The sequence below is a fragment of the Falco peregrinus genome, chromosome 2 (genome assembly GCF_023634155.1).
Source record: "Falco peregrinus isolate bFalPer1 chromosome 2, bFalPer1.pri, whole genome shotgun sequence".
NCBI lineage: Eukaryota > Metazoa > Chordata > Aves > Falconiformes > Falconidae > Falco > Falco peregrinus.
In genome coordinates, this window is record NC_073722.1 from 112,672,632 (window position 1) to 112,696,253 (window position 23,622).

At 48.5% G+C, this 23,622-nt stretch overlaps 1 protein-coding gene across 1 annotated transcript in view; it reads right to left on the bottom strand.

Annotated features, from left to right (window-relative positions):
- Positions 1 to 412: 412 nt before the first annotated feature.
- Positions 413 to 23,622, bottom strand: part of CLUH (clustered mitochondria homolog) — a 40,897-nt gene continuing 17,687 nt past the window's right edge. The window contains exons 6-26 of the mRNA XM_055797717.1: positions 23,226 to 23,380; positions 21,740 to 21,865; positions 19,899 to 20,046; positions 19,313 to 19,405; positions 18,061 to 18,755; positions 16,686 to 16,903; positions 15,954 to 16,058; positions 14,699 to 14,799; positions 12,446 to 12,598; positions 11,762 to 11,824; positions 10,844 to 11,088; positions 9,960 to 10,044; positions 9,120 to 9,273; positions 8,623 to 8,762; positions 8,426 to 8,506; positions 7,669 to 7,794; positions 7,049 to 7,170; positions 5,575 to 5,668; positions 4,719 to 4,853; positions 3,629 to 3,702; positions 413 to 2,369 (exon numbers count right to left, since the gene is read on the bottom strand). Of these exons, the coding sequence (XP_055653692.1) occupies positions 2,201 to 2,369; positions 3,629 to 3,702; positions 4,719 to 4,853; positions 5,575 to 5,668; positions 7,049 to 7,170; positions 7,669 to 7,794; positions 8,426 to 8,506; positions 8,623 to 8,762; positions 9,120 to 9,273; positions 9,960 to 10,044; positions 10,844 to 11,088; positions 11,762 to 11,824; positions 12,446 to 12,598; positions 14,699 to 14,799; positions 15,954 to 16,058; positions 16,686 to 16,903; positions 18,061 to 18,755; positions 19,313 to 19,405; positions 19,899 to 20,046; positions 21,740 to 21,865; positions 23,226 to 23,380 (3,282 nt within the window). The 3' untranslated portion in view covers positions 413 to 2,200. The remainder of the gene's footprint in view (positions 2,370 to 3,628; positions 3,703 to 4,718; positions 4,854 to 5,574; positions 5,669 to 7,048; positions 7,171 to 7,668; positions 7,795 to 8,425; positions 8,507 to 8,622; positions 8,763 to 9,119; positions 9,274 to 9,959; positions 10,045 to 10,843; positions 11,089 to 11,761; positions 11,825 to 12,445; positions 12,599 to 14,698; positions 14,800 to 15,953; positions 16,059 to 16,685; positions 16,904 to 18,060; positions 18,756 to 19,312; positions 19,406 to 19,898; positions 20,047 to 21,739; positions 21,866 to 23,225; positions 23,381 to 23,622) is intronic.

Here is a 23,622-nt window from a genome sequence, read left to right on the forward strand (position 1 = left end):
GGTTTTATTATTGAGTGTTTGAGGTCGATGCCTTTGTCCACAGGGGCAGTGCTGACCCGCACAGCTCGCTGAAGTGTTCCAGTGACCACAGCACCTTCCAAAGTGGGCCAAGAGCTTTCAGGAGGGCACTGAAACAACCCAGCATGCGTGCACCAACCGTGAGCATCACTGAGGAAAGTAAGCCAGGGGAAGTGCATACTGGACACAGAGAACAAATATTTGCAGGTAGAGAAGTGCTTAATGGGGCAGTGCACCTTGCAGCGTGGCACTGGTACGGTTACAGGACTTAAAGCCTCTGGCTGATCTGTGCCTGCTCAACAGAACAGAAGTGGTGGCTCCAGCGATGGTGCTCAGATTAATGGTAACCAACACCTTGTACCAAACTGTAAAGAAACCAGTGAAGTACCTAAAATAGTTTAAAAAGCTTTTAATGGACTGAAAGACACTATTAAAAGAAAAATCTTGTAGGAAAGATGCACTGTAGTCATTTATTGATTGCTTTCCAGGAAATTCAGAATTTTTCTAATAGGAGCAAGTTCTTTTGCAGTAAAGACTCCTCCAGCTTTGTCACCTCTCAACGCGGAGGCTGCTCCCCTCCTTCCCTTCCCCCACAAGTTACAAGTACCTGTAACGCACTACAGGAAAACAAGGGTACAGAGCAGTGACAGCACTTGTTCTCCAGAAGGTCAGTAAAAGAAGCAATGCAAATTAGCACAGGGTACTATCCATGACAGACAACATGAGAGAGAAAGAGAGAGAGGCTGGACTCCTCTGACACACAGGGCGGCTGTGGGCTAGCACTTGGCAGTTGTTCTACAGCTTGATCCGTCTGGAAAAAAGGATATTCACCTCGGTCGGCATATCGTAGCCTGCGGTGGCCACATCTTACCTGCTTTGTGGCCAGTGAGGCCAGGGGAGCATGTGCTAGTCATCAACAACCCCCATGGGACACGTGGGATGGGGAGGGGACATATGGTTGGATTAGTGGCATCTGCCACTTCAGTAACATCCATTGCCAGCAATGGAAGCTCCCTGGCAACCAGTGTGCACAAGAGGTGTTAGCCATAGGTTTCAGTGCTGTGGGAATTTCAGTTTTTATTTAAAACCCCTCCCCCAAGCCTCGTAATTTCAGGCTGTGGGAAATGTGTGGTTCCAATCTGGTTCATCTTGCCCCTCAGATTAAAGTCCACCAGCTCTGTGTTACGGTCACTATTGCAAATGAGACCAAGTCCCTATTTCTGACTTTCCCTTCCCTCTTCCCCCTGCTCTTTTAATAGGGCCACACTTTCCTGCTCCATCACAGTTGATGCCATCACCACTCTCTCCTAGGCACTGGGGTTTCCACTGTAATGGAAGTTTGTGCGCTTTTTTTGAACATCAAGCCCTCACTCTTTGGATACAGTATCCTAAGTTACTCAGCTGCAAGCAGAGCAGAGGTGGAACTGTGAGTATCATATATATATATATATATATCTCTATCTATATCTTTACCTTGAAAATTAGAATGTGAATGTTACAAAACCCCACTGAATTGCCCAACTGCCAACCAAAAGTAGAAAAAAAAAAAATGGTTAAAGGAATCCAATGGCTATATCCTGATGTAGAAAATGCTGTACAGTCCCCCATGTATACACACACATTACAGGCTTCAGTCATCTGAGCAATACAAATATGGCTGCTTAGTTTTTCTTAGCACAAATTAGGATAGTGACTGGGGGAAAAATAAATCTTTTGGCTTGGAATCCACATCGTACAAGAATGCTGAGCAGTGGATGGGGCCAGTTTGTACTGTTCTAGCAAAGCAGTATCCTTAGTCAACATAAAAATGACCTGAGAAATGTTACATACCTCAAGACAGTTCATTTGGAATTCATATGTACAAAGTAGAAATAACTGATGATATGCGCGCACACACACACACACAACACGTACACACACAGGCAGGACAGCCTCTGGCTGCGCTCACCTAGGATGGGTGTTTCATATGCTGCTGCATCCTGGCCACCTTCCCCTTCGTGGCAGACACAAGCTCACTCAGACAGATTACATTTCTCAGATTAGTTCTTTGCATTGTGTATTAATTGTACCAGTGCAATAACATTGTCAAAAAAAGGAGGAGCTGCTCCAGGGGAGTCCGAGACCCTGGGTCAGATTCAGAAAAGGGTGGTTTAAACTTTTTTTTTTTTAAGCGAGGTACACATTAAGCAGAGCTCTGTGTTAAGGGGATCTCAGCAGAAGGCATGCTTGGCTTAGCCTCTTTTTCCTCCACAGCTTTGTCCTCCGTTTCCAGCTGTTCACCACTTTTTATGCTTTCTTGGAGCTGCTGGCGTCGCTGCACCTCTGCTTTAAGGTTCTCCAAGTCTTTTTGGCTGAAGGGGAAATGAGGAAGGGTAGCAAATATCAGACCAGCTTTAGGAACAATGCGAAGCACACTTTTGTCTTCAACAAAGCAAGAAATGTTCCTAGCACGTGCCCTGCTCCTGCCAGGCCTCAGTCCCACATCTCAGCAACACCTGAGCAAGGCCAGGTGCTTTTTTTGCCATTAGGTTTTGAGCCAAGAGGCACCAGGATGTGACCCTGTCAGTGGCCACTCAGCAGAGGCAGTACGGTTAATCTGATGTCCAGGCTGCCTCCAGCTGCTTCTGCTGAATTTTTACCATCAGTGACTATCTGCAGCCTCAGAGGAATGCGATCTCAGCTCAGGTCATCTCTTTCCATCACCACCCCAACCAGATTTTCAACAAAAGGCTAAGAGACAATTTATAGGTTTCTTTTTTTAAAAAAAAAAGTACTGCTGATTATAGTGGTCTTGATAATAATAATCAAGACTAGTAGTATGATCTCAGCTAGTGTTCTTTGTAAACAAATCCTGTGGAGCTAGAGAGGGAATACCTTCAAGATGTGCTAGAAACAATGACCCTGCTAGGCAGCCTTGTCTGTGGAAGAGCCAGTGCTGTTCTTCACAGGCCAGCACTGCTCACCTCATTTCTTCTGGGCAGAGACTACTGACTGTGCTCCAGCTGCCTCCCCCTCTGCAAACGGAGCTAAACAGAAGAATCCCTTTGCTGCTGGGGCAATGGGCTGAGAACAGGCACTATGGGTAGATGGCAGCCCCTGGCTGCTGGCACAGCAACCCCAGGGCAAGTCGCACAGTAGTGGTCTTGCCCTCTGATGCATCAACCCTCCAGGGAGCTCCCCTGATTTCCTTTAGCTTCACAGAGCAGTCTGGGCTTTGTGAGATCAGATGGCTGCTACAAGCTCAAGGTTACAGTTTTGAAAGAGACACCTGATGTTTCATGCAATGTTCCTCCAACCACAAGCTTTTTTTTGTGCCACTAAGGATTCCCAGGGACCCCACAAAGCATCCCTTTGCAAGTGTTCAGGAGTGCCTTCAAGGGACCTAGCACCTTCAAAAGCAGTTTTTATGCAGAAGTGACAATTTCTGCTGGTTTTTGCCTAGTGCTGCAGGAAGAGGAGAGGTACGCATGGTCACTGCTAACTCCACATTTTGGGTCAGGGACTCTTAATGCAAAGGCAAGCACTGCATTTATCTTTGTTCCTGAGATAGCATAATACAAAAAGACTACCTGAATTCTAAATGTACAAACACACAGAGGTATCGCTCTACCTTAGTGGAATGAAGAGAATTCCATTGATAATGTTGAGCTGCTCCAGGACACTGGCCATACTGGGAGCTGTGAACTACAGCATAAGGAAAAAAAAAAAAAAGTATTAGCAGTCAAAACCTAAAGAAGAACTCGGAGCTCCTAAGCAAGTCCAGATAGCATGGAAACCCCATGTCTTATATGAAACCCTAATAGCTGTAAGGTGGCATAATTTATGGGTATAAAAGGAGGTAGAAAAAATCAGTTGAAGATCTAGAGGTCCGCAGCCAGTCAGTGTGGGAGACCTTCTCCATACTCTGTGGGACTTAAGCTAAATTCCCAGCGTCTCCCAGTGGGACACTATTGCCTGGACTTTAATCAGTTCAAGGTCCTTCTGCTCAAATTACTCTGCTATGAACTCCAGCAGGGAGAGCACCCATTGCACAAGTCAGTGCTTACCCCCCTAGATATGCCACAGACAGGCTGGTGTGATCTGCCAGGTGCACAGGCAGATAAGAGCAGCTGGGTTTGGCCCCAGCAGGCCAATCTCCTGTTCCATGTCAGGCGAAGCAAGGCAGGCCCCCCCCACGCTCCGCTCTGCTGCCCAGCCTCCCCACACCACACAATCCTTGGAAGGAGAACAAAGCACCTGGTGAAAGATGACAGCATTTTTAGGATAAAGAAACTGAAGTACTTTTGGATTGAGCAACCTGCCTACAGCCAGTGAGTCAGCAGAGGGGCAGGTCTGCACAGAGGTGCTCAGGCTCCCACGCTGTGAGCTGCCCAATGCAAACCTTACAGATCTCCCTGGGTGCCCTGCAACGCAGCCAGCTGTGCTCCACAGCCCCAGCTCAGGAGAAAGAGCCAGAGCCACTCGGTTCAGAAGCAGAGGGGACAAATGGTCAGTCTGGCTTGGTTACGCTGTGCTGTGTCTGAGCCTCTGCCTTTGCAGGGACATCCTGCCCCTGAAGGGTCTGCAGCTGGCACAGCCATTGCCACCTCCTGCACAGGACACATCTGTATGCGTATGCTGCCTTGTCCTTCAAGAGCAGCAAAACAAACCTCTGCCTTCATGACAGATACTCTCGATTGCCCTTATTGCGTAGAAGTTACCTTAAGTGGCATGATGTTTGCATTGGAGCCATTCTTGTAAATCTCATTCATTGTGCGTTGAAGAGCGACTGCTTGCTGAGTCAGGTATTTCAAGTACTCAGAGCTCTCTTTGGTCTTTTCGTGGTGTTCTCCAAGCTTATCAGAAAAGGGAAAAATCAGAACAGGACCCAAACCAGGCTGCACTCCTAGTCTCTGCTAGCTCAACATCTTTACAGAAACTCATGAGAACTGGATTTCACCTGGCTTGGCATTCAAAAAAAAACAAAATTTCCTCTAGGAGCCTTATTATCAACATTACACATTTCCATCAAGCAGGAGCATGTTTGCAGGGTGAGTGGCATTCCCTCCACCAGGCTGTGCTTTCAGCCACTGAGAGGGCACTGAATCACCGAGTACAACTGCAGACGTGTTCAGACAGACCCCGGGCTGATGCAGAAGTTTCACTGTGCATCAGCAAGGGCTGCGAGCGGGAGAAGGTACTGCCCACAAAACAGCTCAACTACCAAACTAGTTTGGATCAGGTATTTAAAAGATACATGGTGCAAAAAGTGGAAAGAACAGACCAGTTCTTTCAGTGGCCGGAATGCAGGCTGTGCCACCAACAGGAGTTTCTGTCCAGTGACTGGGTACATACAGCAAGAGCGAACTTGCAGAAAGGCTATTCAAAGCCTTTTGGCATGAAAGCCCTCAGTTATCGTACAGGGCAGCAATTCTGCCCCATCCCTAGAAAGAAGATTACCTGGCACCTGCGCAGAGCGGTTTGTAAGAAAGGCCTCCCCAAGCCCCCAGCGGTGGCACTGCACGTTTCTGGCAGTGACGCCATATGATACAAGTTAGCAGCACACCCGCTCATTACCTGGTTTTTGTAGATGGTGTAGCCTTCCTTCTCGTGCTGCAGAGCTGACCGGAATTCTGCTTTGCTCTCATACACTCGGGCTACCAAGTGGTGGCTGAAGGAAGGAAAAGGGTTTAGAAAAGCTTTCACGAAGAAGAAACGTTTCTGCCCTACAGCAAGCAGGACTTTAACATAATGTTTTGGCTAGAAGCTTAATACCAGTGCGAAAGGAGACAGATACTGGACTCGCAGTACAGCACCCCAGCAGTTACTTCTTCCCACCCTGTCTGGGGATTGATGTACTACACCAATCTGGGTTTTACGGAAATGCTGAAAAGCAGCCTATGGAAGTAAAGACTGAATCAGGGACTTTTTTTCCTCCTGCACCCAGGAAAGCCGAAGGCCACAGCAGCAAACTGAATAGCAGCAGCACATCCACAGGAACATCTCAGGGCTGCATTTGTTAACCGGAGAAGGGGGAAGCAGCCATAAGCCCTTATCCTTCAAAAAGGGTCTTTTTGTTTCTTAGAAAGCAAATGTGTGAATTATTTGGATTATACACAGACAAGATAAAAAAAATGAAAAAAAATCAATCTTCAGAAACAACTAGCAAAACAGTGGCAGAGCTGGGACCCAGTTGGGAAAGCTGAATTGGCTTGGATTTTGCTTCCTTAGTGTTTCTGGAATGAAAAAAAGATTTCTGGTTTTGGCAGTGTTACTCTGTGGGAGGTGACGAATCCCATCACACATCCCAGTGCTGCTAAGGCCAGGCAAGATGCTCTCTGCAGAACGTATACCCGTCAACTGCTGGAAAACAAACCAGACTCTTGTGGGTGCTTAATAAGATTTATTCTCACCCTGATGAGGAACAGATGGGTTGCAATGTGGTAGTAGTAATTAGGAGTGGGCCACTGCTTGGATGATAGTGAGCCAGTTTTGCATTCAAAGACAGTGCACAGAAGAGCAGTGGGTATTTAGCGCAGATCCTAAAGGTGCCGACCACTCATAGCTCCCTTGGAAACATAGGGAAGCTGCTCACTATTTTATTCAAATACAAGGCTTTATGGTAAAGGACAAAAGCAAATTATATGCTTCTCAAAAGATAGCTCCCTGAGGGCTGAAACAATTAAGACAAGTGTTTATACTGGGAGACTGGGGAGATACATAATTACGTTAGCCTTGCTCTCCAACCTTCACTTGCCATGTAAGTTTTTCTACTGAAAATCCGCAACGACCAGGGGTCATTTGACAGATTTTTGGGGCAATCAGCATCACAGCAGATCCCACAATTAACACCAAGAACACAGGATCTCCATCTTTTGAAGCCACAAACCCTGATACTGCACCATGACCTTGACTCACACAGCCCAGCAGTCTCAAGAAGTCTGACAGCTGGGACAAGATTGAGTCTAATTGAACAGGACACAGCTGGATCAGATCCCTCCCGTATGAGCACATGGTGAATGTGACCCAGCCCAGCTCCACCCTGCCTCACCTTAGCGCAACTTTCAAAGACTTGGAGCCGTGATACTTGGAGCTGATGGCCAGCGCATTCTCTAGGAACCGGAGGGACAGGTCATACTCCATAACCCCGTGGAGCACCAAGCCAATGTTGTTCTGCACAGAGAAGTCAAGGCATTCCAAAAGGCAAACAAACTACATGTTCATTGCTTCATAAACAGCAAGACCACACAGGTTTCACTGTGAAGCAGGCTGTAGCAGCCACAAGTCCCTGGTGGTTACCTGAATACCATGTTGTAACAGGAGACCACCCTCCCCCTTGGGAGGTCGGTCCAAACAAGCCAAAGGAACACTGAGGAACTCTTATTTTACACGAGGGCAACAAGAACAGAATTAAGGAATTTGCCCAAGGATTACAGGTGCACAAACCCACACCTCCAGTGTCCCCATGCAGAGCGCCAACCACAGAGAGCTGACCTTCCCAGCTAGAGTGTCAAACTCCTTTTTTCCCTTCTTCCAATGGTACCAACTGGTAGCAACCCAGAGAGGAAAAAGCAGTGCCTAAATGTTTAAGTAGCCAGTACTGTGGGCATCTTAATGGCCAAGAGGTTTCTTAGAGATTAGAAACCCAAAGACTCTAAAAAGGTTACTTACATCTAAGAGTGCCATTTCTGGGTGATCCTCCCCAAATACCAACAGCATGAGGTAGCGTGCACGGTAGAGTAAGTTCAATGCTGTAGAGAGCTGGCTGTTTGCAAAGCAGTACAAAGCAAGGTGCATCTAGAACAAAAGTAGTAACCCAGCATTAATGGTTTTTACTTACCACTCTAAAGCAGACTCCTCTCTCTCTTCTACTCCTTTCCTCAGCTGCACACAAGTAAGAAACTCTTCCTTTAGGGTAAAAAGGATTTCAACCACTCGGAAAAGTCCCGGTCTGCTGGCTGATTTACAGCTCCACTGAGGTATTGTGTCAGACACAGTACTGAGGAAGCTGTTGAAGTGCTTCACTTTGGTTTCTCTTACACACCTCAAGGTGTCGACCTGTATGTATACGATACTGATTGCGCTTTTGGGGGGATTCCTTCCCCTTCTTTACTTCTGACAAGCCCAGGGCAAAAGCCAGCAGAATTAATAAACAGAAATAAACATCCAGCAGACAAACCCCCAAAATTCTAAAAACTAAGTAGGACAAAACCTGACCATGCAGGATGCTTATAACGCAAACACTTAGGGATTCGGTTTACAAAATCGTAAGATACAAAACTTATGATGGAAGTTGAGGATTCTGGGAAGAACACTGCAGAAGGAAGGAGAGCTGCAACTGTTTTCTAGATGCAGACATGAATTAAGGCTCACAGGCTCCAGGCGGACACACGAGGTGCTGCTTTCTCCCCCAGCACCCTGTACTCACGTATTCTTGAATCGTGTTGGGATGTTCAATACCCAGGACCCTCTCGCTCATTAGCACTGCTTTCTGCTGATTACTTAAGGCCTGAACAGAACAGAAGACCCAAGACCAAGTCACACAGTGCCAGGCGCTTGAGCGAGCAAGCAAGCATGGATAAGGAATGAAAGGACTACGCAGACCCTATCCAAGCCCTTGCTTACCTCTGAATAATCTCCCATGATATAGTTGAGACGAGCTAGCAGCCTCAGGCAGGCACATATTTCTACATGCATAGCACCATACACATTGTTGAACAAGTTTAAGGCTTCGTTGATGAGCTCGCAGCCCTCCTTTAAGAAACCTGAAAGAAAACTGGTATTCATATACGCATGTACGTTAAATAACCCCTAACACTACTGGAGAAGTGCGTTGCCCATGGAGCAAAACCAGTACTGGGATATGCAGCCATAGTCACTGCCTTGGGGAAGGTCTAAAACCTCGAGGAAGAGAACTGCTGCCCTGTGTCCATCCCTGTTCGTTGCTGGTGACTCTATAGCAGGTGTGTGTGTCAGAGGGTCCTGGAGACCACGGTTCTCCACCAGAACAGGGTGGTGTGTGTGGGGTGCACTGACAAAGGGCAGCGGGCCATGCCACACATACCCCGCTCTTCCCTTTATCAGCTGTCACCTCAAGAGGCAGAGGCATGTTGGGTCTGTACCTTGCTGAACCTTTGCTTGCCCGCTCTGAAAGAAGTGGAAAGCGTCTGAGGCTTTGGGGTTTACGTGCTTCACTACAGGGAAGATGTTGAGAATATCCTCTTCTGTGAAGGTGGGCTTGTGTCTGTTGTCAAAGTTGTACTCCTTCAGCAGTATCTGGAGGAACCAAAGAGATCGGAGGTCACGGTCACCCCCTTCACAGGTATTTGGCAAGAAAAGAGCGGAAAATGAGCCTTGAATTCTGCATGTGGATCCACAGTCAAAATATCTCCCATATCCCTAGCTAGGCGCAAGGGTTTTGAAAGAAGGTCACATGCAGGCGTGCACCACCACGCGTGTGACAAATCACACCACAGTGCCGAGGCACGGTGTACGTGTGTGATGGGGTCCCCGACAAGGGAACCCCATCCAGCCAATCTCCCGCACACCCCAGAGGGGTGATAAGGTAGTGCTGTGGGGAAGGAAAACCCCTGCACTTCAAGCAAAGACAACCCTGAAGTCTTGCTCTGCTCAGCCAAAGAGCTGCTTCTCTGCACAGGGAGCATGCACGTCGTGAACATAAGATGCGAGTTTGGTCTGTCAGAGCGAGCAAGCTACAGGAATTAATTCAGGCTGGCTAATCTTCCAAGGGAGATGCACAGCAAGTTCACCCTAAAAGAGAACTGGATTAGAAATCTCTTTCCCAGGGGTGGAACCTGTATTCCAACATTACCACCACAAAGACCTTCAGGAGCTTGTGCTGTCTGTCTGAAAGGCTGGCCCCTGCAAAGCCGTCTGCACTTACTCTTCAAGTTTCTCAGTACAGAACATGGTGGGGAAGGGAAGGAAGACATGGATCTTACTTGGACTCCAGTTTTGAGGGAGATTTCACGAAGCAGGGTGATCTTCTGTAGATTATACACTTCAGCTGCTTGGTCGGCATTCTCACTGCAAAAAGCACACACAAGCTTCAGCTCTCAGGAAGGTTTCTGCCCAAGGACATCCCTCCACTGTGGTAGGCCTGAAGCACCAGTCCCTGTACAGTGAGATGCTAACAGAACCAACACTGCCGTGGTTGGTAACATTCTATTAAAGCTTACAGAGTTGCACAACAGTGCTTTTTACTGAAACCCTGTATGTGGTCTCTTCAAAGCTCACTGCACCATCTGGGTGAGAGTCCAAATGCCTTCAGCTCCTTACCAAGAGTGAGCTGTCCCTGGCGTGAAGGGATGATCACTCATCTAGCCAACTACTCACAGTTTTTTCCCCTTGGGCTGCTCTGTTTGTGCTTCCAGTTTAACACTCACTATCTGCAACTTCCAGCACCATTCTCTGCTTCAGATACAGGAGAAGCTGTCACTGTTTTGGAACATAAGCTCCCTTCAGCCTAAATCATCGTCTATGTAGACAGATACTCATCTTTTGACTACTGTCCTTCAGCTTCTTGCCTTCTGCTTGCCTCTGCACCACTACGGAGAGGTTTCCCTTCCTCCTCTGGTTTTCCTAGCCACCTCTGCCTCACAGGTTCCATCTCATTTCAAATTTCAGTTACACTTCCCCCTGCTACTCTTTGCCTGATCTGGCATTATAAGCCTGCAAAACTCCCTTAAGAGTACAAATTTATATTCAAACAGAAATATTCAAACATAAAATGAGTGAAAAAAAGCAGGTCCCATTAAAGAACAGTAAGAGGTACAGACATTTGGTGAGTGCTCAGGCACAAGCGAGGGCAATTTGCTCTGCTTACCATTCAAGACTAAAATCGAAGTAGTTCTTTGCTTCTGAACAAATATTCTTCCAAAGTTCCTGAGGGGTCATGCTGGCCCATGCAGTGTTATCAGCATTTCCAAGGTTCCTGTTTTTCCTTTTCTTATTCTTTTTCTTGGAGACCAGCTCATCAGCTGGAAGATGGGCAATGGGATTTGGAAAGGAACTTAGAAAGCAATTGAGGAAGTGGCTGATGGCTGCTGATAAACCCGACAGCTCCACACCCTATAGCGAGACACCAAAAATCAGTTGTGGAAGACACCTGCCATCACACAGGCCCTGCTCTGACCCTGAGCCTCACAAATATCCAGTCCTACCAGGAACAGGAAAATCTTCCAGGAGAGGGAAAGAAAGGCAGTATTTGCAAGGGGAACTAGTGCAGACAGAATTACGTAGATGTAAGTATATACCTACACACACACAAAGATATAGTTCCATTTACGGCTGCTACCTGGGACAGAGAAACCAGAGAGCGTAAACTAGAATAAAGCCAGGTGCGTTGCTATGCCATGTACGGTTAGTTATAAGGATGCACTAGTGTTCTTGCAATTAAAAAAGCTTCCTAGAAAGGCAAAAGCAACATTGTTTAAGAGGGAAAAGGCATTACAGGGAAAACAAGCTGCGATTTCACTTTTAGAAGCCTTCAACATAGTGAGTGAGAATCTGGGGAAGAAAAGCATGAATGATTACTTTCTGGGAAAGCCATCTTCAAGTGGGAACTTATTTTCCCCTACACGCAGGCCTGTACGTATTTTAGCACTAATGAGATTGTACTTCCTGTTGCTAAGCAACCCCCATGAACTGCCTAATGAGAGCAGAGACTCAAACAGCTCTCTACTTGTTAAAAAAAGTCATTAGAGAAGACACGCAAGGCAAGAGGTTAGACTGCAGGTCATACCTGGAGGTACGTCTTGAAGATGTGTTTAGCCGATCGAGTGATCAGTTCACTGATACCTATTTTCTACCCAAAAGAATAAAGAATAGAGACTAAGAGTCAGTTGGCAATAACAATGAAAAATACACTCCGCTTCTGAAGTGGGCTTTTATCAAGATCTGCAGAAAACACTCTCCGGGCCTTCCCCTGCAGCACAGAACCATTTTGCATTCGACGACTGGAGCCAGCGAAGAGCCCCCGGCACAACCATGCAGGGTGACCACAAGCCACCCCGTGCGGCACAGCTCAGCTCTAGCGGTGCTTCCAGGAGCTGCTGCAGCACTAGCCCCACGCATGCTCGTGGACAGCCACGCTTGCACACTTTCCAGTTCAATTCCAAGCCTGGATGGAACTTGAAAAATGCATGGCTTAAGATCCAACTGTGTGTCACCTGCTGTCACACCTGGGAATCCCCGAAGCACCTCTCTGTCCCAAAGGACACTCAAACTTCCTAACGTTATGAAAGCCACTGAGTATTTGGGAGCAGAACTCCCCACTCACCACTTACAGGTCCTCCTCCCTCCCCCCCTGTTTTTGAAGCTGTTTATTTTTACACAGAGAAAACAACTGGCCAAGCTGGAACCTATACAGGGAATCTATGCCAGGGGCGGTTCTAACTGACAGTCTGAAGTTAAGCCTGGTGCTTACAAAAATGTGATCCAGCTGAGCACGGCCAGGGGTCTTGGTGATGAAGTTGATCACTTTGCCTAGGTAGCGCATGTTGATGCCCCTCTGGTGCATGGCCTCTGCTAAGGTAGCCCCATCCATCGGCAGCACTGTGTGATCCAGGCAGTCTTTGACCTGCAGGGTATATACAAACTTCGGTTACTGAAAGGAAACACATAGGAAAGAATTTCGGTTTTTAAAAAACCTAAAAATTAAAGAAAAAAATAATCATCTGACTGGGGAGGGGAAAAGGCATTCCCTAGCACAGAAGGCAGTTTCCAGGGATGACATTTAAGTCGCAAGCACAGCAAGAGCTGGCAACTGCAGCGCATTGATCAGCCAGAGCCCGGGCTACCAGGCGCTCCCAGCCTTGGGCCCTAGGCTCCACAGCCGGCAAGGCGGGTAAACTCAGCCTGGAGAGATTCCTCAGGAGCTCTGGTTAGTGCCTCCTCTGCTGCGCTGCCAGGGTGGGACTGCTGCTCTGAGGTCCGGCAGAGGAAGCCCCAAGCAGCCACAGCCTCGAGCGCCCTGCGCAGCTGCAGCAGAGGCGGCGCTGGGCCAGCACTAAGGGGATGCAGCACACCCAGTGCTGAAGGGCACGGTGGGCAGGACCGCTCTCCCCGCTCTCCGCAGCTGCTGGGCAAGCACACGCCTCCATTACCGGGGCTTCAGGGGCACCAAAGGCCAACAGTGACCCTGAGCAAGGTTCTTTTGGTGGGCAGAGTGCTGTAATACCAGAGCCCACCGTGCTATATGGGCAGGGGGAACACTCGCAGCAGATGGCCCAAAGCAGTTTGTGCAAGCTCGATTGTACCGTCGTGCCTCAGCAGACAATGAGCAGCACTACTCACTTCCAACAAGCACTGGGCAACTGAGGTGCTGAGAGATCGACTGTCAAGAGTAAAACAGCTCAGGCTTCATCCAATTCCCTGTGCAAAACAAGTGGTGAAGGCCCCACGGAGCGGCACCGAGGACTGTAACCAAGTGCAGAGTGTGCCACCTCTGGAGGGGCCCAAGGAGACCAGTGAGCATAACCCAGCATACGGCTTCCAGCAGTCTGCCCCAGGCCACGCAGGAGCTGGCAGCAGAGCAGGGACTCTGAGGACTCCTGTGGCTCAGGCACCGAGAACCACTTTCCCCTTGGCATGCCTTATTTAACCAATGCTTGTGGAACTAGCAGGCTAACCCTTCTTTACTGGCCTCACAGTCACTAACTAAACACATTTCCAATTAAAAAGTCTACGTGGAGTTGTGCACGCTTAGTTGATAAGGGGAAATGGCACTTGCATTTTAAGCTGTGCTGCAGTGCTGATAAAGACTCACTTAATTCATGTCCTGGAGTAACACCAGTTACCCTCCGATACGCAGCCTACGGAAGGCTGGCTGCTCACGGCAGCTGGCCTGTAACCTGCCCTCACACGTGCTTGTGCAGCATTTTGGGTATATACACTAGTGTACCAACTATCTTGTAAAACAACAGTCACCGAGCCCTCTTCTGATTAACTCCCCCTTCTTTTTTTATTTGAAGGCCGAATACCTGGTCTTAAAGGTTATGCCGACTACAAAACTAGTGGATTTTGAGTCCTGAAGAAACTTTCCAGCAAGGAAAATCCCCTCCTATGTAAGGCCAACTCCTCCTGCACCTCTTGGAGCTGAGATCATCAACTGTACCGTCCTAGCGACGGTGCTGCTGTGATGCCTGCATTAACAGTCAGTTTAGAGAGTGTCTTGAGAAGGAAAAAGCTGGTATTTCTTATCTAGCCAGGGGCATGGGTAAGCATCCAAAACGCCTAAGACTTACAGAGGGAGTTTTTACGATAGATATTAGAACATTTTCCCAGGTGACTCCAAATTTTTAGTCACCCCTTGAGTCATAATCAGGGTCAGATAATACACGTAAGTTGTGCACGATGCCCAGGGCTAGGGAGGATGGCTTATGTGGCCCTTATTGTCCCAAACTCTTAGCAATGACTTAACTACCAGTGCCAAAAAATCTTTGTTGGACTGAGGTGGGAAAATTGTGCCATGATGTAAGATGGGAAATGGAAAACCCTTCTTGCTCTTGCACCAGAGATGCCTGTAGTGTTCACCATACTTCACTGCTGGCACCAGAGAGGAACACAACACTCGCTCAGGAGGCAGAACCGGTGTACCGCCGTGCCAGTGCTTGCACCAAGTGGTTGGGCCTGGGCAACCTTTCAGAGGGGGCACTGCTACTGGTCCTCTGTTCCTTACCAAACCTGGGATCTGGCACGACAGCAAGAATGCTGCAGCATCCTTCAGCAACTGCTTCTGATCCTGCACCTCCTCTTTACTCGACTCAGGAAAGCGAACGCCTGGGAGAGTAAAAGAGAGAAAAGATAAAGCATATCAACTCAAAGAGCCAAGTAATATACACAAAGCTTACAGTAAGAGCAGGTAAACAGTTGAAGTGATTCTGTCTCCCTGGAATTAAAGATAGTTCTTCAAAAACTCATACACCCTTCAACATGTTTCGATGGCAAGAGCATGAGCTGCTCTGCTTGGTTAGTGGCTGTGCTGCTCTGGTCCACTTATTCTTTCTTAACACTGCTTTTGAAGAGCAGAATTTTTGTACTTTTATCTGGCCCATTCTACCTAGTGCTGCATACATTTCCAGTGCAAAAGAGTCAACTGGCTAGACTGGAGTGGGAACAGTTCAGCAGATGGGCCAGCAAATACTGCAAGTGCTAGAAAATCAGAGTCTTTGGCTTTTGCACACCAGAATTAAAATAAGGTTTAAGTACTAGCTGCAAAGTCAGTGCCAAAGCACTAACCTTCACCAGCCTTAGAAGATGCTGGAGTGTTTAAAAACACATGCTCCTTCCGACACATTTATTCCAAGCTGAATTCAACTATATGACCATTCCCCTGCAATGTGTACATATACAGCCTCAGTATTCACCCCCCATAAATACTCTGGGAGCTGCTTCTGTATTTCCAAATAAAAAATACTGATTCCAGCCATGGAAAGCTACAGACGATGCCTGTGACTGATGCATGCGTTTGAAAGGGCACTGTGACCTGCTTACAATAATGTTACTAAAACAAACCCCACCCTTCACTAACGACCCAACATCAGTTGTTCAACTACAACCGGTTTGGTTTTTTTTGTAAACCACTACACTAGGATCAAGTTGAGTTTTTTCCCTTCCCTCTGCTTCTTTTCAGGTGGTCTAGCAGCTGGGATGCTGGAGAATCACAAGAAGATTCTTGGCAGCAATCTGCAGACCTCCCCCGCGCATAGCAGTGGGAGACAGCTTACTGCCTGCATTTGGTAGTTTAAGCATCGCCATCAATTACACATCTTTTTCTTTTCTGCATCTTTGTGCTGCATGGAGAGGCCTGCACCATGCCCAGCTAGCTAAAAGCCAGCAATATTCTTGGCTACAGAACACAATTTTTTGTCTGTAGCTGGCTGGACGCAGCAATCCTCTGAAGGAGGACTGAAACCAGTGCTTTGTACACATACCTGGTGAGAAAATGTCTGGGTTAAACCGAATGTCAAATGATGTGTCGCTAATGGAGCCTACAGCCTTGCAAGCATTTCTAATCACTTCTCTGCTTTTGGGATCCACTGGAGCAGGAAATAAAAACAGAATAAATGAATGTGGATTTCAGAGTGACAAGCCCAGTTATTAAATTAAGATAAATGTTTTGTTACTACAAGCAGCAACGATGGCACATTCTGCCGAAATCCATTATAAAAACAATCAATTGCAAGATCCTCAGAAAGGAGGATGGCTGCAAAATCTGAACAGGAGCACGTAAGATGACCCAGAAAACCCATGGACCTCCCCACCCGCAAGCTGCGGACACTCAGAAATCCAAGCCTGGGATTCCCAAAGGAATGCCTGGGCATTGCATGCGTCTCAGCCCTGCCAGAGCCCGCTCCCCTCCGCCCGCACTGAGCCCCTGGCAGCGTAGCCCCCGTCCCGCAGGCCAGGCTCTCGCTCCAGCGGGGCCCTCAGGCTGCACCCTGAGGGGCAGTCGCCCACCTACCCAACCTGTCCCCGGGGCGATTCAATAACGAGTGCGAACAGCTCTGCCCAGAGCCAAGACCATATAGATAGAAGCAGCCAGTGCTCGTCCTGTGTAAGAACAAACCACGACGCCGACCACCCCAGCCCAGCCCCCCCCTGGAGGCGGCCCACCAGCCAAGGGCAGGGGGCCCGGGCCGCTTCTGGTGCTGGGGGCGAAATACCTGTTCCATCATCCGATGCAATGGTCTCAGCAAGCTCTTTCACCTGATCAAGTCCGGTCACGTTATCGTCTATTTTACCATCCTCTGACTCAGACTTCTCACCATCTGCAGTACCGTTCTCCGGAGAGGTGCCATTTTCCAGCGCACCTGAGCTCTCCTGCTTGTTGGCTTTGTGCTGCATCAGCTGCAGTGCAGCCAGCTTCATGAATAAGAGATACCTACAGTAAAGGGAAAGAGGAATTCAGCACAGCAGGAGAATCCAGAGGGATCACCACTGCTCTGCGAGGAAAAGCCTCACAAAGTTAGCATTACTGACCACAGTTTCCCTGTGGAAAAACAGGACGTACACCCTCTTCCCATGAGCTTTCCAAAAATAATGTAAGCTCTTTTGATTTATCAGAAGCAGCAAATAAAGTGGGTTTTCATTACTCATCACAATGGGAAACTAGTCTCCTTGCAGTGGTTACAAACTGCTTTCTATAAGCATCAGCAGCAGACAGCTCAGGAACACTTGCTGCCAGACACTCGGGACTAATCAAAACCAAACTGGCAGCAGTTTTGCCACAAGCTCTTAGCAGAGAGCAGCACCCTACAGCCATGGTCCTGCAGGCTGCTGGTCTGGAAGCTCTCCCAGGGAGCAGCAAACTCTGCCTGCAGGCACCTGGCAGGACTGGGAAGGGCGCTGGCTGTAGAACTGGTTGCTCAGTGGGCAGGGCTCCTCCATCAGCAACTGGAGGGCTGGTCCTCCCTGCAAGTGAAGCACAGGCTCTGACCACCTGTGACAGCACAGCACCCACAGCCCTTCAGATCGGAAGCAGGAGCATTATCATCACCAGCACCCTGCAGCCACGCCACACAACTTCAACTTGTCCTGCTCCCAGGCTCCCACTTCCTCGCCTGCACTGAGCGAGCCCAAATGCCAACACATCCCACCACAAAAGTGCCTACAGCACTTCCCACAGCTAATTTTTTTCCAGCCTCTAGGAGAGAAGAAGAAAAAAAAAAGTAGCATTCTAGACATCTGGAGAGCCTTAAAAAGCAGCATAAATCCTTCCCACTCCCTAGCTATCAGGTGCGCAGCATATCCACAGGGAAAGAAGAACTTCTAAGTGTCTGCACAGGAAATAACAAAAATAGATCTGGAGACTAGAAAGAAAACCACCTCCTTCCCTGGCTCCCTGTAACCCTGTCACAGAAGCCCTACTGCTTTCACCTTGTGAATTAAGTTTCAATAATTGCAGCTGCACAGCCAAGCAACGGGGAAGTACGCTGCCCACTTCTGGGAGCTCTGTTGTGCTGTCCCTGGGACAAGGCAGCGTGGTCCTGACCTGGACCATTACCTGTTGCAGGGGAAGGAAGGGGAAGCTCAGCTCACCTGTGTTCTACAAAGGCATCGACAAGCTCTTGCCGGAGACAGCAAAGCTTGTGTCTGTGCTGCTTGGGGAACCCCATTTTCTTACATTCCTCTGGCATCTCCTCCCCTTCAACAGGCAGGAAGTTTAGGTCTGGAGGGAAAGTGCGGAGCAGGTCCAGGATGTAGTGGCGCCCGTCATTGCCAATAATGCCTTTGCACTCCACTGAGGAGCACAGCTCCACCTCCTCATTCTTGTCATTGAGGACTTTGTGCTTCTGGATCTTAAGTGGCCTGCTGGTCTTCTCCAGCAGCTCCAGGTACTTGGGGTGCGAGACAACTGTCTTGCCAAAGTCTATTGACCCATAGATGACACTCTGTTCCTGCTCCCGTTCCAAGATGCCAGGAATAATAGACTGAGCTGTCACCCTGTAACCTCTGTAATCCACCACCACAGTCCCCAGCGTGTACAGCCCTTCTACATCCACAGCGTTATAGGTCCGCACACCATTGAGATCATTGGTAGGAGCTACGTAAGCAGCAACATCTCCGCCAAAGTCCTTGTAGTGGTCACGGACATCAAAGCCCAGGCTGAAGAAAATGTTGTTCCAGATGAACATCTGCATCTTGGTCTCTTCACTGGGGTTGATGGCCATGACATTGCCATCAATGACAGCCATAGCACCTCTTGTTGCTGCTGCAGTGAAGTCGCTGTGAACCTGGAGGTAGGTACAAAGAAAGCTGGGTAAGGAAGGGCTCCCACCCTCCCAGCACCTCACTCTTGAGGTTTCCTGCCAATTTCTCCTTCGCTCCCATCCTCCCAATAGCCTCCCAGCAGGCAGGCAGGTCAGCTGGCTTTTACTTTTGTAAGCCCAGCTAGTGGCTTGGATACAAGCTCCAGGAGCCAGAACATCAGGGATCAGCATGGCTCAGACTCATTAGCTCTCTGCAGAGGAGGGCTTAGGTGTAAGTGTCCCCCCTCCCCCTGTTCCTCCCACCCCCTCGAGGGAGGGCTGGATCAGACGGAATGGCAGAGGACTAAGAGGCAGCTGCCTCCGTCAGGGTCAGCAGGGAGACACTGGGTGAAGGAGCACAATTCTTCCCCATGGGGCTGGAAGCAGAAGGCAGACCTGCAGAGAGAACAGGAGCCCTCAGCTTACGAGCGGGGATCCTCCTCTTGCAGTTTCTAAAGGGTAGCCCAGGTGAAGCGTCCAGATGCAATACAGGCAGCAGAGAAGGGGCTGTGTGAGGAGTCGCCTGCACATCCCAAAATTACCTTGAAAATGGCTCGTTCTCGCAGCAGCCTCTCGGGCAGGTTCTTGCGTGGCAGCTCTCGTGTGGTCTGCAGCTCCTCGTTCCAGTCTCTGGTCTGAAAGAGGCAAAGCCTTGTGGGAAGCGATGCATTGTGTAGGAAGGGGCGAGTAAGCATTTCTGCTTTATGAGGCATTTTGCAAGAGAAGGGAAGTGGCAAGAAATCAAGCTGCTAATTTCACAGGAAGCAAATTAGCAGCAGGAATGAACACTCCTCATGAACGGACTTTAATCAACAGCAGCTTGGGACAGATCTTAGCCCAGCTTACACAGCGCAGTTTAACTGAAACAGCAGCTTGCTAGCTCTGGAGGAGCATCCGCAGGTTCTGTTAGCCAGCACACAGCAATGTGGTCGTACCACAGGCAGGCAGCCACCCACGAGCAGCTGATACAGCCCTGCGAGATTTTATGCTATGAACATTTGGAATAGTTTGCTCAGAGACACAAGAACTGTTCCAGACCTGAGGTCTACTTGTTAAAGGTTAACCTGCTCCCAGCACGGCTGGCAGCAAAACTCTCACCAGCATTCTCAGGCAAAGCAAGACCAGTACCTGTCCAGGTATGTGCTCTTCATAGCCCAGTCTAGAAGTATAAGCGTCTTCTGCCCGGACACAGTCCATGGCATGTTCTGCTTGTGGAGCCGTCCAGCTGTAGACTTGGAAAGGAGTGGCTATCCTTTCAAAAGGGTGTCTCTGAACCCTAGTTTGGGAGTGAAAACAATTAAGACATTTTCTACAGGCAGGCTGCTTTCCATTCTAAGAGAACTTTCTCTCTGCTGCAATATCAGCTTCGACAAACAACAGAACAAGACCAGGTCTCACGAGCAGCACAAGAGACTTTCATTTAACAAGCTCTATAGCCATGATGACCGACTGGCATGGACAGCATCTCTCAACAGCAGTCTTCAGAATTACCTGGGCTCTCCCCATCCCTCTTTTCCCCACTTTTATGACTAGAGATCCCCATCACCCTCTGCATTCAGAGGCAGAGGATGCCCACCGCCCGCTAGCCACCTCTCAGGCTCGCCCCCGGTTTTCACACCGGTCAACACGGGTTGCATTAGCATACCCCTCACAGCACACATCCACTAATGAAGTGAAAAAGCAAGCTTCACCAAATGGCCTCTTGTGTAATCTGTCTGCTCTCAGCAGGTGCTGGAGTCTCATCTGTATTTACTTCTGTCCCAGGCAGCAATACAGTATAATAATTTTTAAATGGCCAGATAGTCACAGTGGTGGCTGGAGGCCACTGCTAATTCCCAGCCCTTGTCTACTGCCACTTTCATCTTCTTAATGAGAGCAGAAGCAGAGCTCCTGAAAGCCACACAATGTGCCTGTCAATTTGCACCCTGCTGAGCCAAGGCAGTTCATTAAGTGGACTCTAAAGAATGACAGGCTTTTGCACAGGGCCCACCGTCCTGGAGCAGAATAAGTGGTCCCTGCAGCAAGAACAGGAGAATAAAACAATACTTTTTTTCCCCCCTCTCCTATTATAGGAGCTAGAGGAAAAGAAATAAAATGAACATGCATGGGCATATTTAAAATAATTATTTGCTCTCCACTGTAAGCCTATGCAGAGCTCTCACGTGTTACTTTCCCTGGCGTTTTATGCTTAGGTCTCTTTTCTTGGATTCAGGGGAGAAGTACCTACTGCACAGGTTACCAGCTCAGTCACATGTGGCTGTGTTTCACATTAACTCTCTGCTGCCTGTCTAGCTAGGAAGTCATCAAGTCTCCCACGAGGTGTATAGCCAACATAGTGACTCAGCGAGGAGACCCACACCTCAGGAGCTGCTCAACACACCAGTGGTTCCCCTTGTACGATTACTGCAGCCCACCTCTGGGCTTTCTCTCCCACTGCACAACTGCCCTACGTGTGCAGCTTCTCATCAGGGAGTGCACTGAATCCCAGGTAAGCCCCACAGCTAATAACTCCCATGGCAAAGGAAAGCTGTCACCCTCTCCACCCTTTGCTTCGGGCAGAACCAAAATCCCTAAATCTACATGCTGTAAGCAAGAGTCATCTGGGAGCTACAGCCAAGAGAAACCATCCGGTGGATAAGGATCAGGACTCTGGGCTTCCACCAGCCTCTGTGCCACGCTGAACAACAGCAGACAAGTCACATCAGCTCTGACAGCTCCATCTTTTGAGCGAGGGAAAGCCACTTACATCAGGGTGCTGCCATGACATTTAATCAGGTGTTCCGCGGTCCTTGCTGCACCGACTCGCATGTCCCAGCTGCCCCACCACTATGTGAGCTCAGAGAAACCAGGCATCACAAACCTCGCTGTATCAGTGGCATCCAGTTCCCACAGAACTAACCACATAGCTGAGCCTCACCAAGCAACTTCACAACAACTAAAGGCAACTAGAGAGGAAAAAGTGCTGCTACCGTTTCTTCTGCAGAGCGGAAAAGTTTTTTTTGAAGGTAGGGCTGATCTGGTTAAGCAGTTCCACCAAGGAATGACTGAGAAAACTGGGATTTGCAGGTTTGGGATTGAAGTTGTATGCAGTAGACCTGCAAGAAAAAGAAGAAACAAGGTCACAAGCCGTTGTCCTACCTGACACTTCCCATACCGCAGGAACGTGGTATGTGAATGAGAGCTTTCCATATATGCACTATATCAAAGGCCTGCACAATGAGCCCTTGCTTGCACAGCAGAGACCATGTGGCACGCAGGCAGGTGGGCTGCGAGGGCCCTCTCCAGTCTCTCCACATGAGATACAGCTAGTAACCCTGCCCCTGGCCCCTAACAGACTGCACAGCAAATCTTCAGCCACCACAAAGTTCAAGAAAGGTTTATATTTTTATAGCTGGGAAGGACTGATATCACCAAGCTTCCCAAACACACCAAAGGGGCCTTTGCTTAACAGAGAACCCAAGGGTAATGGCACAAACTATACCAAACAGTCAGTGCCCTCTCAAGATACGACGGCTCCCAGCTAGAAGGCTAAGCACCAGAGCTCACCTACAGGTCCCCCTCTCCAGGTCACATTTTGCCAGTCAAAAAGGCCACTTGTTTCGTGTGCATTGTGCCACTTGGTCTCCTGGGACCTGCATTCATATGTGTACCCTTAGACTCTTTATTTAGAACACTTGCTTTTACAGGTCTGGGGAGAAACAATGGACTACAAACTATTTCTTCCACAAGCCACAGCACCTCCATTTCATAATGAGACAGAAGCTGGAAACGTGCTTGAATTTTATCTTCTCTATTTTAAGCTTCCCTTCTCTTCAGGCAGCTTCGTTCTCCTTCTGAGTTACAACGTTGTACTTCAAACACGCAGTTATGGTTGCCCAGGTAATTATCTGGATTGCAGGATCAAGGCCACCCAGAGATGTTTCTCAGCTGACGGTTGCTCAGGTACAGCAGGGTCTGTTGCTCTGAAGTTCTCTGTGTTACAGGCTACTGGGCTGGATGGATGCAGCACTTCCATCAGTACAGCCACTCTGACAGGCACAGCACAGCCATTTTAACAGTCCCTCATGATAAAAAGAAACCTAGTCCAATCTGTGCCCAGCTTAGAAAATTCTGACAGGCTGTGCTTTTACTTTAGGGCAAAACAAGATAGGTGCAATGGTCAGGGAGGAATTCCCTCCCAACTCAAAATGCTGTAATTGGCTGATAACATTATGGAATGTTTAAACTTTCCCTACAGCATCAGGCATTTATCTGCTGTGGAGAAGTGGTACCAGGCATAACTGAACAGCCCAATCCAGTATAGCAACTCCTACAAACCCATGAGAGCAGCAAATTAAAATAGGCTGTTTTCCACCAAAAAAAAAATAAAGCAGCAATTATTTGTAGGTTCTTTTCCAGTGGGCTATGGCAAGCTCCCTACTGCAGGGCAGGTCAGGGAGAATCTTAGTTACTCACTGATTCAAGTAAAATCCTCGAGTGGATGCGGTGATACTGACATGCCGATCCTCCACGGTGATGACATACAAATACATGAGGTCCCCATGCATTTTCCGGTTACCGGGTGGAGGGTTCCAGCCACTCATTGTCAATACCTTTAGGCACTGCAAAGGCTACACAGAAAAACACAACAGAAGCAACTCCTGTCAGCGGGAATTAATTCCCTTGAATTACACAGCCATTCGACGTACATACCAGATTCCTTTTACCTGCCGCCCTTGCTTGGTTCCAGAAACAGCTTACAAAAAAACCAACCACCTGGTCTCAAGAGCACAGCCTTCCTCCAGCCGTCTGCAGTTCACTAATTTGCCTCAGTTTGCCTTTCACACCATAAGACATAAGTGAAAACAGACAC